The following is an 18,378-nucleotide window of genomic DNA, read 5'->3' on the forward strand; positions in this document are numbered from 1 at the left end:
CTTTCAAGAATTTAAAGTCTAGTATGACATTAGGTTCGCTCAACATGGTCAGTAAACGTAAGAATCTATGTGATATGACAGACAACGAACGCGGTTTTGAATGACAAGCAATATGGACAAGAGTGTTGCCACCCTGACCTTTTAAAAGCCTAATATCCGAAATGCATTCGTACAGATAATCTAGGGCTCAGTTAGACCATCACTAACTACATCCAGATGTCTGTTCACATATGATGCACAGATTTTGATAAGACTGATTTTCCGAAACACATTATTTTACCACACAACAACCAGGCTAAAAAGTAATATTAATATTCTCTCTCGGTAGTGATAGACACATACAGTAATACACGTGGTGAATGCCATATTACATTATAATCTCAGTTGATTATTAAGACGACTTCTAAATTGCCTGCTGTATTAAATCGTCGTATAGTACTGACGGGAATCATTCACGAACAATACGTATAAAACTATGCCATTCCCTAGCCACTTTTTCTCAAGATCACTTGAATTGCTGGCCAGTTATGGTTATTTGAGACAGCTGGTCAGCCATTCTGTAAATGATTTTACGTGATTCCCCATTTCATGCCCAGGGATGTGCGGAGAGAGTACATTTTTCGAGGACACGTTCGCGTCCTTCCCATTTCTAGCCCGTACAATTTAATCTGCAACCACAGACAACACCGTCACACAGCGGTAACCTACATGAAGTTCACGTCCACGGGATGTACTAGGAAAAGCTGTTACTGAAATGCCGAGCGGAACATATCCCAGCACAAAAATCCATAAACTTTAAAAAAATGAATTGGTCACGGAATGTTACTGGAAGTTACAGTTTTCAAATTTTGAGCACCATTCCCAAGTAAGTGAAATTCCAAAAATATACTGTTCATACCAATTAATTTTCGATCAGTGTATACGGTTTGTCCGTGTGGTTTGTATTCCAAGTAAAATTGAAAGTGACGTGTCTACGGGTACAATATCAAAATCCGCCTAAAACTGTAAACTTGTTATTGCGTTAGTTCGCTAGTTCACTTTACGCAACCTTCTTGGGACTATGTAAATAGCTCAACGCAATTTTTACCTGCAGCAAGCCCGTGTCCTAGCAGTCCATTAAGATGACAGTTGTCCAGTCAGATTGTTATGTTATACACTACTCTTGGTTGCCATGAAATCCTTGCAGCCTTCCACAGTAGCATTCACTCCGGTCACCATGGCTGTGGAGGATACCTCTCCTATTCTGCCGACAGTCAGTGTGACGATAACCTTAGCCGCATTGCTTGGCTTTCCAGATCCTTCGCCGTCCGACTGTTTGCAACACTGAAAGCAGCACGGAGGTTTATTGCCTCTTGAAAATTGAGGCCTAGCTAGGTGGACGAACGTAAGTCAGTGGGGTCTCACATTGGAGCGTTCCCATCGACAGGAGGATCGGTCAGCAACTTAGCATTGACCTGTTTCTACCAAATCTTTCATACAGCTCTCCGGAGTCTTAAGTAAAGAGCATTACTATCCTGCTACTGCTACAGCTACCAACTACACCATCACCACATCATCTCCAGCTTTGGACAATTCGCCGTAGACACCGCCGTCGTAGCCTTGGACACGGCACTCGTGTCCAGCTCCGAATTACGAAGAACGCTTCCTGCCAGCAAATCCAGCTAAGTATCCAGACAACCCATAAATGCAGTACCAGAGGATGACACATCAATCGGCCCCCGAAGGGGCACAAACTCCACGTCGCCTGGCAGAGGACACGGCATCTGCGCCGCAGACGCCCACAGTAGATACAACATCTATTCCAGTGGACACCACCATTCAGCACATTCCCCATCTACTACCACTATCATCACCACCACCACCACCTCCTCTCGACTTCAATATTTCTCCACATCTATCACTAGACAACCCATCAACCATCTCCTATTTCTCCAGCAAACCCTCTCCAGCACACATGTATTTCTCCTCCGTAATACTTCCCCAGAATTTCAGACAACTCAATCCATCTTCTCCACACTTCTTAGCTACAACGTGTGCCGAGAAGACATCGCTGATATCAGGAAGATTTCAAAAGGAATCATAATTCAAATCAGCGGGTAAACAGCAGCAAACCAGCCCGCCACCACAATCAGGGCAACTCCATTTGGATCAGCTACCCCTCTTCAACCCCTCTCACCACCACCCACTCAACCACCACCTCCACTCCCACGTTAAAATCTACTAAGTTGCGTCAATCGTGGTGTGGAAACTTCACTCTCAGATTTTATTCTCGCTGATATCAGTGCGGTGGGAATGCAAGCTCGGAAGGCCTTTCCCATCCGGAATGCGGCGGGTCCAACATTCATGGTGCTGATTCTTCTGCCAACGCCAGCCGATGTGGACAGACTAGTTGCCAATGGTGTGTCGATACATCGCCACCATCACCAAGTCGAACCTTCTCGTTCTCCACTTCCACAGTCAATGAGATGTGAAAGATATTTCATATATAACCATCACACAAAGTCCAGTGCAAATCAAATCATCCCATCTGCGGTCATTGAATCCAACATCATGTCACCACCAAGTGCCCCAATACCCTTCAACCCGCCCGTTGTAACATTTACGGTGGCAACCATCCAGTCTACTCTCGTCGATATAGAGGACGTCCCACACCTCCCTCAAATCACCCACATTCGCACTATCGACCCACTAACCACGCACACCCGTTTACTTTTCCCTATCCTAGTATAGAAAATCTGGTCAGATTTGTTACAATCTCATTTCTAAACATCCATCCACACAATAGACACCAGGTTCTTGCACATCTTCAATCAGCAGTTAATCAGGCACTCAATCTCCACTTTCTCACTATACATTCAGGCTCAAATACTCTCTACAACTTTACACCCTTAGAAACTCTTATATAAACAAACCCCCTCATACCACTCTCAGCATTACGAAATTGATAATAACATCATATCTCAATGACTCATAGTAATTAATACACTATGCACGACAAGATTAAGAATCGTTTAAGGGTGTCATGTAATCAGAACCACCTAATTCTTACATCGTAAACCTCTTTAATCTTATATGAATTTCTAGCCGTATATTTCCTATGTATCATTTGCCTCAGGATAAAGAAAAGAGAAATAACAAGAAAGATATGACGATATAATATAAAAGATCAACATTAGTATCAGGAAAAAAGAAACATTCTTATATGAACGTGTGAATGTATGCATACTACTTTTTCAAAAATATCTCATAACGAAAAGTAATGTTTATGCTATAGTTATATTTATTAATTCAGCTCTGTAACTTTTGGAAATGCAAAATTCAATAAAAGTCAAGAGGCCAAACCCCCTCCCATCTTCTCCATTTTCCACATCCTTTTACCCACCTCCCTCGTCCATCACACCTCCCCAATCCTCCCGCATCTCTTCACCAGAGAGAGAGCGTAACCCTCTAGGTGGCGCGCCCCAACCCCTCAGGGTGGGGAATAAAAAATTGTTCAGTCAGTCGGTCTTGGCCTTCACTATCGGGTACATTGCCACTCATATAAGACAGCTCCTCGGTTGTTCTAACTAGACTAAATGAACCACGTTCCAGACCTCAGTGGAGACTTAAAATCCTTGAACTACCTGGTTATCGAACCTGGGGCCTCCGGTAAGAGGCAGGCACGCTACCTCAGTTCCACGAGACTCGCAATTCAGAATATATTGAAGTTATTCATGTACCAGTTCTTTTCGTTCACTGAACAAAGGTTGACTTTTATAGATCGAATGACCCGTAAGTTGGAGGAGTTTTAATTTTACAAAGTCTTGAATTTTAAATATTCCTGCACATTATCGGAGATACAGTGCAATTTGTACCCAAATTCATTGACACTGAAATAAGTATCCATGTTTTACCCATGTGTTCGGACTTGCGAATCACTAGTTAGTCTGTGAAAAGTGTTAGTACTTGCTACTGGCACGAATTACTACATACCACTCTTGGTTGCCATGAAGTCCTTGTAGCCGTCCACAATAGCTTGCACTCCGGTCGCCATGGCTGTGGACGATACCGCTCCTCTTTTGTCACCAATCTGGAATAACAAATGAATAACAATACCACCAGTACACTCATCAGCATTACACCCGAACCAACTTCTCTTTTATTATACCTATAAATAGTACATCAGTATTATAATCGTTCACTTTTCGTGTTTGGTGCTAGACTATGGAATTCTCTTCATCTGAAATTTAGGAATTGCACTACATTAGGCTAGGTTTACACTAGCAAGTAACATGAGCAATGTATTGCTGCAAATTGTTGTAAGGCACTTGCTGCTGGGTTTACACTTCATGCAAGAAAACTATACAAGTTACTTGCACAAGTTTTTCACAAAGTAACTTGCAGCAATAACTAGCAGATACTGTTTACACACGCTTGCAGTACCAGTCAATCTAAATGGTAACACATATGCAGATCGGATGTGCTGTAACTCTCTTAATTCTTATGAATAAAGGAAACAGAGGAGAGTTAGGAAGGTATGTGTTTGGGACTGGATACTCAGAAGAACACGGTATGGAGTTTATAATAATCTGCTCCAAGAACTGAGGTAGGGGAATTCGGTTAGCTATCAAAATGTTTGTATAATTTCTACAGAAATTCTTGATTGTTTATTGAAATTAACTAGAACGACATGGAAATATGCTACCCAGAAAAGTTTCTGCATGATTTTCTCCTAGAGATAAAACTCACAATAAACAGGCCCGCCCACTTTATACCTGCGGTAAACGACAAGAAGGTACAAATCTATTCGGTAAAACACTGCTATAAAATAGTATTTCACTTTATAATTCAACTATTTTATAATTTAATAATTTATTATTATTATTATTATTATTATTATTATTATTATTATTATTATTATTATTATTATTATTATACCTCTGTTAACATTATTTATTGCTATGATGTTCTCTATGTATATCATACCCGAAAAATACGGCCCCCGAGACTCGGCTGGTATCCCTGAGGAGCTGCGTTTTATTTTTACAAGTTTATTCACTTCCTGGGAAAACCGTGTTTAAAGTTATGCCATTCTCTCACTATTTCCTTCAGTGGCGTGTTAAAGCCCTCCGCATTGGTATTGAAAGCATTGGGTGTCTTAATTCTGTCTTTGTATTCACTGCTGTGAAAGTTCCAACTTTCTCGGAAACTCTCGATATTTTATATTAATTCACCAGTGCCCTTCCTGGACCATTGAGTGGTGTGGTGCTTGCATGAATTTAATTATGTTTTCTAAATTAAATTACAGCATACAGAGAAATAAATATGTGAAATGTGATCACCGAGCAAGTGTCCCTGTCTTTTTGGCCACGTAACTATCAGATTGCATTCGGGAGATAGTGAGTTCGACTCCCACTGTCAACAGTCTTGAAGGTGATATTCATTGGTTTCCCATTTTCACACCAGGCTTATTTATCCCATCGTCGCCATAAGACCTACCTGTGTCGGTGCGACGTAAAGCAAATTGTAAAAAAAAATGTTATGACTTACTTACCAACTTGCGCCTACCACTCGCACAAAGTAGGATCGAATTCTATCCGTGCAAGTAACTTGCGGAAGCTTGACCTTCACACTGCTAACACGTGACTGGTTGCAAGCGTCTTGCCCAAGAAATTCCTAACCGCCGCAAGTCAGCTTGCTGAGGAATTTAGACTTGCAATTAGCGCAGCAAGTTGCTCCGTGCAAGTAAATTGCTGCAATAACTTGCTAGTGTAAACCTAGCCTTAGCCTCTTTTCAATGATCTTGTCGGGAATTTACTCCTAAGTACGTTGCCAGCTGGTATGAATTCATGGGTTGAATGTAAGAATAAATGACGTAGTAGTAAATGGTGTAATTGTAACACGACGTATTAAGTGAAGACATGTAGTCTGCTACGAAAGGTGCATGTTATGTTATAAGTTACTTGTTTTTACTATCGTTAATATCACCATTTTTACCTTAAGTAATCTGAATACGTACAGAACTATATTTTAGTCCGTAAGTTACCATATCTCCTGATTTTCACTGCAGATTGAATGTTAAAACCTCTTCTCCACTATCATAATCATCACCTTATTTAATCGAACCTCTAATTAAGAATGCGATTGAGTGTAAGAGCGGGCCGACGGCTCTACTTTCGCCAATTGCAAATAAATAAATAAATAAATAAATAAATAAATAAATAGATAAATAAATAAAAGAAGAACAAAGTCTTAAAAGTAGTAGATGATGTTTACATTTGTCATTATTTTTATCACGTAAAAGCGCTATAAATGGCAGACAAACATTGTGCAAATGTTAAGTTAACGTGTTCTAGAAGACGACCTTCAGCTAAAAATGTCACTGAAACTATTTCCAATATTCTTCTTCTTTCACCGCTTTTCCTACGTCCTGGTGGGGTCATGGATGCGAATTGTGTTACACATGTACATATACGTGGGTTTGTTTTATAGCCAGATGTCCTTCCTGACGACAATTCAACTATTTGAAGAAATGTATTCACTGTTGCCTTCTTCTGTAGTGGTTGGTAGTGTGGTGTGGTCTGCCTCCGCGGATTCGTCATCGTAGCAGTATTCGTTTTTCGCACTGACCAAGAACTCATATCAGGCACTGGGTGCAAGCGTACAAATATGACGGTTTGTTTTTTGAGCACTTCTCGTGTGGGTACTGCACATAATAAAACTAAGGGGAGAATTACGTTTAAATTGTACTATCGGTTATCGCAGAAGTGGTTTCATATCCCAACTTCTGGCTAATATTAATCAATCAATCAATCAGCACTGATCTGCATACAGAGCTGTCACCTAGGTGGTAGATTTCCTATCAATTGTTTTCCTAGTCTTTCTTTTATAATGTCAGGATGGTATCAAACTTGCACCAATAAGGATTCCAAACAATTTATCAGAGAATTCACACACCGCCATATCAAAAAATGTTGTTTATGCATGCATGTGTACATACATACATACTGTAACCTTGGATGATTATGGGTGCAATACATATATACAGTGCTTTTTTTTTCTAAAGAATTTTAAGGGGGTACTCTCAGTTGTACTAGACAAATATCACGATCTTACAATTTTCGGCAATTATTCGCAGTCCGGTTATCACTTTTTGGGCTGACATGTTTATAGAAAAATTGATTACGCTATTTTATTTGTGATCAACATGTCAAACTGGCAACTGCACTCAGTATTTTCAATCATTTTACTCATTTACTTGTTCATTTTGCTCAATGCTGAGTTGCAACCAAGAGGAACGAATTCGATAGGTCGATTTAAAACGAAAATTAATCTAAACCTTCTCCAGTTGTTGTGAACAGCGCTTTGGAGCAAGCTAATCGATGACCTTTCAATTCGGAAGTTATATGTTTAAGGGTTACGCGTATCCCCGCGTTCCCTCTGAAAAAAGCTCTGCATACATACATACATACATACATACATATGCACAGGGTGGGTCTCTCCTATGGAAAGGTAATTCGGGAAGTGATACGAGAAATAACAAAGCCAGTATACACACACACACACACACACACACACACACACACACAAAGTGAATGAGTGCATAATATTTTATAAGTTCTTCGCAAGTACCCTTTTGTATAGATACGATGCTTTTTGTGGATATCCACAAGGATTGTATCTACGAGGGAGGTTAGTTATATTTTGATAGCAATTCTGCAGCATGATAGACATGTTCGCCGCCGAGAATCAAAACCCAGCCAACACATGTAATTTTTTGATATTGAATGGCCATGTCTCAGTCATTGGGATTCCACGTAGATGTCCTGTAACTGCGATCATAATATCCGTAATCTCTAAAATCTACAAACTGCCTTTGCTTTTTTATATCTCTAGAGAACTAATTGTTAATCATGATCACTCCAAATCTGTAAATTTCATGGTATAAAATAGAAGAAACACCGCCGACTCATTTATGAACTTCTTTTAAAGAAATACATAGACGTGCATTTAACGGAGGCAAGAAACACAAGTCCCTACAATGGAACTTCCTACCTGTCTGGATATGTGGAATTCGAAGTGCATGCAGAGAGATAGCGCTTTGGACTGACGAGTTCCAGCTGAACGTCAAGCCATTCCCCTTATCGACGTTCACTAATTATCTAAATGACGTCTTTAGTCGTGCTCATGAACCATGCATAAACTAAACCGAGTTTCGAAATTAAAGTCTGGAGGCCTTGAAGACAACAAATTAGCAATTTCGCAAGGAAGCAAGGAAACTACTGAACATTAAGCTCATGTCTAAGTTAAAATAGCATGTGTTCTACCAATATAAAGCAAGGTGTTGAAATGTTGCTGCCTGTACAATTTCGAACAAAGAATGTGATTAACGAGAAAAGTTAATAATAATAATAATAATAATAATAATAATAATCCGCCTTCTGTGGTCTAGTGGTTAGTATGATTAGCTGCCTCTACCGGAGGGCCGGGTTCGATTTCCGGCTCTGCTACGAAATATGAAAAGTGGAGCGAGGACTGGAACGGGGTTCACTCCTCCTCGGGAGGTCAAATGAGTAGACGGGGTCCAATTCCCACCTCAGCCATCCTCAAAGTGGTTTCCCGTGGTTTCACACATTTCTTTCAGGAAAATGCCGCGATGGTACCTAACTGCCCTTGAAGCGGTCCGAAGGAAAAAACGGGTAGACGGATTAAAAAGAAGGAAAGAAAGTAAAAACCAAACCAAACCACATGGCACTACAGCTCTTGAAGGGCCATGGCCTACCAAGCGACCGCTGCTCAGCCCGAAGGCCTACAGATTACGAGGTGTCGTGTGGTCAGCACGACAAATCCTCTCGGTGGTTATTCTCGGCTTTCTAGACCGGGTCCGCCATCTCAGCGTCAGATAGCTCCTCAATTCTAATCACGTAGGCTGAGTGGACCTCGAACCAGCCCGCAAGTCCAGGTAAAAATCCCTGACCTGGCCGGGAATCGAACCCGGGGCCTCCGGGTAAGAGGCAGGCACGCTACCCTTACACCACGGGAAAGAAAGAAAGAAAGAAAGAAAGAAAGAAAGAAATAATAATATTAAGATTTTTACAATGTATTTTATTTGCTCAAATATCTTCTTTTATTAACATAATGTTTACCACTTCTACAAACACCCAGAATTTGTTCTTTTCTACACCTAATGAAACCATTACATTTACAATAAAATATGTGTACAACAACTATTGTACAACTATTTTATTTTATTTAATAACTACCCTCCATTGATGGTAGCCATTACGGACTACTATACTCACCTAAATTTGTTATACAATTAAAAATGTAGTCTATACATATATAAATGTAGTCTATACATATATATCTATCTATATAAAATCGTAACTACCGTGTGTCTGTACATTGACTATTTTGGCGAAATTTCCGTACAGTTATCTGTTTCAGGTGTAATAATGACCATCTGAATGTTTTTTAGCTTTGGTGCCTGTTAGTCCGTTTGTTTGTTTGTTTGTTTGTTTGTTTGTTTGTTTGTTTGTTTGTTTGTTTGTTTGTTTCTTTGTTTATAACTTGCAAACTACTGTATATATTTCTACCAAACTTCATATTTGGAATCTACCTGTCCTTGGATAGGTTTTAGGCCCAATATTGCTTCTAAATAACTGAATTCTCTGGGGGGTTTTGCACTCCCACATACGGTAAGTCGTATCACAAAACGGATGTCACAAACTCAGTTCAACTTGGAGTGATCTACAACTTTGGCTCTATGGCGTTTCGTCATATCTCCATTCCTTATATGTTAGATTTGTCTCTTTTCCTCGATTACACCTACATTTTTCTCTTTGTATTCGTTTAATTCATAGTTCGAATCACTTATACGAAATATAGAATCATCTAATTCTGCACGAACATTGGCCCGCCCAGTATCCATACGTGAGCCAAATTCTATGCTTGCAGCTGTCATATTAGTACCCGAAAGTAATGCACTGTGAGAAAACCTTACCCAAACTTCACGCTGTTCAACGTTTGTAACTCAGTTTTACCCATAAATAGATTAAGAAAATATCTTAAGACCAGCAATTTAAACGCTAAATGAGGCGTCTTATGGTACAATCCGTTTGTCGATATGATGTATCGTTTAGCGGCAGTTAATCTGTAAATCTGTAAAATCTGTAAATGAATGTTTGCAATATTGTAAACATGCATATACTTCGTATGTCGATATATATACTGTATATTCTTTGAAGTCGATTTGTAGCGATGTATAAATGGTGTCATTGCCATTATAGTTAATATTTTACATCGATAGTGACTCTCAGCAGGATGGCGTCTGCTATTGTAATCATTACTATCCACATCGACAGTCTTATTGCTCCATGATAACGCTCGTCCGGTCCTACTCGTTGGCTGAACGGTCAGCGTACTGGCCTTCGGTTCAGAGGGTCCCGGGTTCGATTCCCGGCCAGGTCGGGAATTTTAACCTTAATTGGTTAATTCCAATAGCACGGGGCTGGGTGTATGTGTTGTCTTCATCATCATTTCATCCTCATCACGACGCGCAGGTCACCTACGGGTGTCAAATAGAAAGACCTGCACTTGGCGAGCCGAACCCGTCCTGGGATATCCCGGCACTAAAAGCCATACGACATTTCATTTCATTTCAACGCTCGTCCGCATACAGCGCAATTGACCAAAGGTGTGATTGCTGAACTTGGCTGGGAATCTCTTCCTCATCCTCCGTAACTCCCTGACCTTGTCCCCTCAGATTTCCATCTCTTCTGCTCTTTCTAACCTCATTCAGGGGCATGTGTTTCCTGACGAAGCTTCTGTTGACCAATGGCTAACAGATTTCTTCCAGTCAAAACCAAAACAGTTCTATAGGTTTTTTCTTCTTTTTTTTTTTTGCTGTTTGTTTTACGTCGCACCGACACAGATAGGTCTTTTGGCGACGATGGGATAGGAAAGGCCTAGGAAGTGGAAGGAAGCGGCCGTGGCCTTAATTAAGGTACAGCCCCGGCATTTGCCTGGTGTGAAAATGGGAAATCACGGAAAACCATTTTCAGGGCTGGCGACAGTGGGGCTCGAACCCACTATCTCCCGATTACTGGATACTGGCCGCACTTAAGCGACTGCAGCTATCGAGCTCGGTAGGTGAGGCATTCAACTGCTACCTGAACGTTGGCAGAAGGTCATATAGAGTGGAGGTGAATACATCAGAGCGTGGCAGTGACAGTAAAATAAAATATAAGATCCGAACGAACTTATGCATCGACACAATAAATAGGATAAATACATGAAAAATGGGCAAAACAAACAATATTACAGGCAGCAGACCCCCTACAATGTTATTTATATAGATTAGACTTTGTCTCCTCAGTTCTAGAAACCTTATTCCATTATTCCAACCAGTTTATGCCAGCAATAATTCTCGCTGGAAACTGAGCTATGTAAAGATACTTTATGTCAGAGAACTCACTTCTATTGTTTTACAGAATACTACTGAACGTAACTTTTAGCTCACTGCATTAGGTTCGCTGCATCTTGAATCAATCTCAACTAGTACACTCCCATCCTGGGAGTATGCTAATCCCAAATACCTGGAATGAACCACCTGTTCCAGTTTCTTATTACCTATCCGGCATTCAGTCCACTTAGGTTTCTTCCTTACTGATGTCACATTCATCTTGGAAATATTCGTTTCCATATCACGCTCACTGCACTGCTCTTCAAGCTCCAAGATGTTAGTTTTCAGCCTTTCAGCACAGTCCGAAATATAAGATCAAATTGTCGACATAGGCCAGACTTCTCAGTACATTTCCACCGAACTTAATCCCATTTAGCCATTGTATACCTTTCACTAAGTGATCCATGTATACTACGAACATCAAAGGTGAAAGATTACAGCCTTGGCTAACCCTCATAACTACTTTTAACCACGAACTCATTCTACCATCAATTTTCACTGCGGCATGAATGTAAAACATAAATGCCTTTGATTCCCTGTAATAACCCATCAATAATCTACTTGTGTTTTAAGAAAAATAAAAGTTAGACGTCCAGCTCTCCTTAATATGCATTTCTCCTAGGTGCCCGTTTTAAAAGTAAATAAGAATTTTAAAATTAATGTTAATTATTAAGGCCACGACCACATCCTTCCCACTCCTAGATTTTACCTATTCCATCGTCGCCATAAGACCTATCTGTGCGACGTAAAACCAATTGTAAAAATAAAAGTTAATTAATTAAAGTCATATACTTCAATAACTAACCTTCACAATGATAGTGTGTCGTTGTATCTCAGCCGTAGTGGCGTTGTTACTTCATGCGGTGGGAAAAGCCTGCTACCTCCTCTTTCCAGAAGCTCTCCCTGCTCAGAACTGAATGCAGTCCTTCGAGTTCACCGAAGAGCTCTTCTGAGTTATGTAATTTTGAACTTAGGAGTAGGGTACTTACCATATCAAATGTGGTAATAACGTGGCAAAAAGTAAACAGGTGTATAAGAGGTTTTAAATGCGCAGGAGTAATGGGCGTAATTAATGTTCTTCTAGTGAAGAGTCGTAACAGCGCATTTGTTAGAGTAAATATTTGTTTAAACATAATAAGCATGTTGCTTGGTTGAGGACACAGCAATGCTACTTATTACTTCGATATCTCAGGCACTGTAACGTATATTTACCATATCACAGAATTTCTCCGTGTTACTCAAATACCACTGCAGTTCAGATCACGAAGAATGGTAACTGGAGACTGGACTTTCTCAAGCTCTGATTTGATATACTCCACGCTTCAGTAGCGATTTCTTAGCAGCAATAATGTGAAAAAATAACTTCCACTAGGGTGAATAAAATGTATATATATATATTTGCTATTTGTTTAACGTCGCACTAACACATCGAAGGTTTTCGGCGACGGAAGCGTAGGAGATTGGGAAGGTAGCGGCCGTGGCCTTCATGAAGGTACAGCCCCAGCATTTTCCTGCTGTGAAAATTGGAAACCACGGAAAACCATCTTCAGGGCTGCCGACAGTGGGGTTCGAACCCACTATCTCCCGAATACAAGCTCAAAGCTGCGTGACCCTAACCGTACGGTCACTTGCTCGGTAAAGGCATAAATAATAATGATAATAAAAATAATAGTCTATAAAATCAAAAGTAAGTTTGTTTGTTCATTATATACAGATCCACATGCCTCCACCGACCAGAACCAAAATTTGTACCAAGGTTCATGAGGCACTCGGACTGGTCGTAGAGGTAATAACATCGTCAAAGATTCAACAGAATTAGTCATGATATGTGATAAACGGCTAGAATTTATGTGTGGATGCCATTTTTTATACCAAACCTCTTACGAAATAGATTAAACACACGAAAATCATTAAAAAAAGTAGCAAGGAATGTGGTTAAACCCCATACAGAGGTAGAGGACTAAACTCTTCATTCGTACTTCCCTGCATTTTGCTATGATACAATCAGGCTTTTTATTCTCTGGAAAGTTAACCTCAATCCCATAAATGATTCGGAGGGGTCGTAGAGGAGTTTATGTCGTCAAATATTTATAATGTGTTATGATAGGTGATATGCGGGAAAAACAGTTTATGTTTTGACGGCATTTTGGATACCATAACTTTGAACGAATATACTGGGAAATGATTGGCATGGAACTTAAATGGCAAGGAATATCTATGATACAAAAGCCTCCGTGGCTCAGGCGGCAGCGCGCCGGCCTCTCACCATTGGATACTGTGGTTCAAATTTTCAAATTCCGGTCACTCCATGTGAGATTTGTGCTGGACAAAGCGGAGGCGGGACAGGTTAATCTCCGGGTACTCCGGTTTTCCCTGTCATCTTTCATTCCAGCAACAGTCTCCATTAATATTTCATTTCATTTCATCTGCCATTTATTAATCATCGCTCCAGAGGAGTGCGACAAGCTTCAGCAGCCGGCACATTTCCTATCCTCGCCGCTAGATGGGGGCTTCATTCATTCCATTCCTGACCCAGTTGAATGACTGTAAACAGGCTGTGGATTTTCATTCATTCCATCTGTGAGACAATCTAGCGATTTATACTCTGGAAAATTAATTATTATCAAATGATTGCTTACAGGTGGCGGATTTTGCTCTAGGATACAACATAGTAGTTTATTGTCTGGAATGAGTATTGAGGCATTGCTTTCAGACGTATTTTCGCTCCTTAATTCTAAAACGTTACCTTTGTTTATTTTCTTGACAGTGCCAAAGTGTTTGTTGATGCAGGGAGTGTTTTATTCACATCTTCGTATAACATCCTTGACACTCAGGCGCGATGACCAAAGTTCATAGAGATTACAGAGTTACCGGGCTAAACGGTTTGTTGGGCGTATTTTATTCACACCTTTGTATATCATATTTGACACTCAGGTACCATGACCAAACTTCACAGAGACTACAGAGGTACCGGTCAAAACTGTTTGTTGGTGCAGGATGTACGGTATTTGTTCATAACTACTCATAATGGACGGAAAGTACAATTATGAGCATCATATTTTCATAAATGAATAAATCAACCAACTGCAATCAAATTACCTTCAAAATTGAATTCTGAAGAAATGGAAGTAACTTTCAAAGCAGTCCTACAATTATTTCCTGTTGACAACATCTTTACCACAGCCGTTCATTGCAGCAATTGTGAAACCTATTCTGAATATTTCACCCCATCTTCAACAATGCTTTCGCTGTTAGGAACGATATCAATAATTCGCATTAAGTTAAAAAATACCAAACTTTAGAAAAAACAAATGTTATTCAGTTTCTATTTGTGATGTATTTTCAAGTGCTTGTTTTTTGCTATTTGCTTCACGTCGCACCGACATACATAGGTCTTATGGTGACGATGGGAAAGGAAAGGCCTAGGAATTGGAAGGAAGCGGCCATGGTCTTAATTAAGGTACAGCCCCGACATTTGCCTGGTGTGAAAATGGGAAACCACGGAAAAACATGTTCAGGGCTGCCGACAGTGCAAGTGCTTGTTGATATAATATTACGTTGTATTACCACAACATTTTATGTGTATTGTTTCATTACGCCGAAACTTTGCACGTACACCCGTGGGGACATTGATAAACGATAAGATACATTGCAGGCAGAACCAGGGAGAAACTCATAATAATAATAATAATAATAATAATAATAATAATAATAATAATAATAATAATAATAATAATAATAATATCCGCCTCTGTGGTGTAGTGGTTAGTATGATTAGCTGCCACGAAATTTGAAAAAGTAGTACAAGGGCTGGAACGTGGTCCACTCAGCCTCGGGAGGTCAACTGAGTAGAGGGGTTCGATTTCCACCTCAGTCACCATCGAAGTGGTTTTCCGTGGTTTCCCTCTTCTCCTCCAGGCAAATGCCGGGATGGTACCTAACTTAAAGCCACGGCCGCTTCCTTCCCTCCTTCTCCTTCCAATCTTCCCATCCACCACAACGCCTTTGTTGAACGTAGCGGGTGAGGCCGTCTGGGCGAGGTACTGGTCCTCCTTCCAGTTGTATACCCGACCCAAAGTCTCACGCTCCAGGACACTGTCCTTGAGGCGGTAGAGGTGAGATCCCTCTCTGAGTCCGGGGGAAACACCTACCCTGGGGGATAAACGTATTAAGAAAGAAAGAGTAATAATAATTATTATAATAATGCCCGGCCCCATGGTTAAGTGGTTAGCGTGCTGGCCTTTGGCCACAGAGATCCCGGGTTCGATTCCCGGAAGGGTTGGGAATTTTAACCATGATTGGTTAATTTCGCTGGCACAGGGGCTGGGTGTATGTGTCCTTTTCATCCTCATCAGTACGCGCAGGTCACCTACGGGAATCGAAACAAAAGACCTGCACCTGGCGAGCCGAACATGTCCTTGGATACTCCCGGCACTAAAAGCCATACGCTATTTCATTTCATAATAATAATAATATAGCCTCAGTTAACGTGAGAGGACATTTTGATCCCTCACCATCTAGTCCGGCTGTTCGTCAATTCCGTTTCCCTTGACTACATGGCAGAGTAAACCGGATGTCTCTTGGGTGATCTATGGCTGATATATATTTAATTTTATCAGATAAACAACAAGTGTGTCGTTAGAGATTTTTAACATGCCGACATATTACGACATGCAGCGTCGAATGGAATCTTTTTCGCCATTCTAAATCCGAACTCCCTCTCCTGGGTTTCCGTGATCTTGGATGGATAGTCCGACACTCCGCTATATCACAATGATGTTTACTGTAATATAAATGGCAGGCTGCAAATATATCTACGAAGGCGTATGAAAAGTTTTCCTGAATGGTTTGGCTCCAATCACATGAAACAATAACAGCTCAAATTCTGGGCATTTGATCGCGATCCCAAACTCGTAACTATACCTACGTAGTTCTTAAAATAATGAACGTTAAACAATGAGGTAGACAACTAATATTTTCAACACAGAATATATCCCACATAGAAGCAGATGATAACTTCACAAATTAGTCATCCAGTATTGTTGTCCGACTCCTTGGCTGAATGGTCAGCGTTGAGGCCTTGTGTTCTGAGGGTCCCGCGTTCAATTCCCAACAGGGTCAGGTTTTTAGTCACGTATCATTATTATGCTGGCACGGGGACTGGGTGTTTGTGTTTGTCCCAACATTTTCCTCTTCATATTCAGACAACACACTACACTATTACCCACCACAGAAACACGCAATGATGATTATCTCCCTCCACATAGGGTTAACGTCAGAAAGGGCATCCGGCCATAAAACAGCGCCAAATCCACATGTGGAACACACTTCACACCCGTGACCCCACAGAAGTAGGAAAAGTGATAGAAGAATAGGAATAAGAAGTCATCCAAGATTGTTAAATAAAATTTCTGTGCACACCTTCAATGTGCTTTTAATGAAAATAATGTACAAACTGGCAGTTAAAACATACACACGGAAACACTACAAAGGTGAGAATGGATCCTTGCATCACGAGTTTGTGAAGCGGAGAGTTTGCTTGTTGCGCTGCGCGTTAATTGTGAGAATGTGTCGCGTACTGGTATTTTAAAGCACTCTCGTAATGTTCCAATTCATTTTTTTTCTCGAATTAGGTGCGAGATGCTCCTAGAAATCTGAACCGAAAGAATTTCTCGCCGTATTGAAAATGGATTAAATAGGTTTGCAAGGTCTTTATAAAACAGTGATGCTAGTGTCCCAGAATATTAAAAACAAAAACTTGTAGTTTTAAACAACTGTTCATATCTTAATACCAAAGGTAAAGCTACGGGACCTTCAGTTTTATGTGTAATCTGAACCACAGGGACACCGCTTTTCATTTCAAAAATCCCATATGCATTGGTTGGAATTCGAACAACGACTGCCCTGATGAAAATCCAGTGATCAAGCCACGAATTCGTGGGGATCGTTCGAACACGGACGCATAATACCTGAATATATTTTTAAAAAATTTCGGTTGTCTTAAACTGTTAATACTATACTCTAACTTATTATTATTATTATTATTATTATTATTATTATTATTATTATTATTATTATTATTCGTCTTCCTGGATTATTTCCCTATTTTTATGAGGATCGGTATTCGATGTGAATTGGCCTGCTTTTCCCGCCGGATGTCCTTCTTGGCGCCAACCTTACTTAGATGGATATATTCATTATTGCTTGTTTCTGTGGTCGTTGATAGTGCGGTGTGTTGTATGTACATGAAGAGAAATGCTTTAAATCGAACACAAACACTCAATTCCCGAGTCAGAGAAATTAACCATTCGTTGCTGAAATGTTTGGCTGGCCAGAAATCGAATCCTGGACCCTCCGAACCGAAGGAGAGTACGTTGACCATTCAGCAATGAGAAGTATGTTAACACTATAACGTACCCCTAGACGAAGTTTCCACCAGAGGAAGAGACGCGAACAGTATGTAAATATTAGGAATGGCTTTAGAGGATCGGTTCTCTCAATTAACATCTTTACGGTTTGCCATTTTTGGAACATTAATATTACCACCTTTAATTTTATTATTCTTGCTTCTGCTGTGCAAAATTGAATTGTGAAAGTATAAATTTCGTACCCATAAAGCCGTCAAATAACGAAATTAAATTGAAATTTCTTATCTTTTTCGGTTCATGTTTATGTAACATCTATTCGAGGTGAAATATTCTCAATAATTAATTCCATCGAAGACTTAACGAAGATATGATTTTTGTATTATACTTGGTTTTCATGCCAAAATTAATTATTTTTTCGATTTATTACAATTTCTTCAACATGTAAAATACAGCGTTAAAAAGGGCGTTTTACTTCATTATCCTAAAATAAACAAAAAGGTATTTAATTGTTAACAATATGTTGTTCATAAAAGGAACACTTATGGACAATCAAGAAGAAATTAAAAA

The 18,378-nt window shown here is 40.1% G+C and overlaps 1 protein-coding gene across 2 annotated transcripts in view; it reads right to left on the bottom strand.

Annotated features, from left to right (window-relative positions):
- The window catches only part of LOC136877776 (very long chain fatty acid elongase AAEL008004), a 163,049-nt gene that overhangs the window by 58,103 nt on the left and 86,568 nt on the right, over positions 1–18,378 (bottom strand). For both annotated transcript variants that reach the window (XM_067151992.2, XM_067151999.2), the window contains exon 3: positions 3,973–4,069. In XM_067151992.2, coding sequence (XP_067008093.2) covers positions 3,973–4,033 — 61 coding nt within the window. In that variant the 5' untranslated portion in view covers positions 4,034–4,069. The remainder of the gene's footprint in view (positions 1–3,972; positions 4,070–18,378) is intronic.

The sequence above is a fragment of the Anabrus simplex genome, chromosome 1 (genome assembly GCF_040414725.1).
Source record: "Anabrus simplex isolate iqAnaSimp1 chromosome 1, ASM4041472v1, whole genome shotgun sequence".
NCBI lineage: Eukaryota > Metazoa > Arthropoda > Insecta > Orthoptera > Tettigoniidae > Anabrus > Anabrus simplex.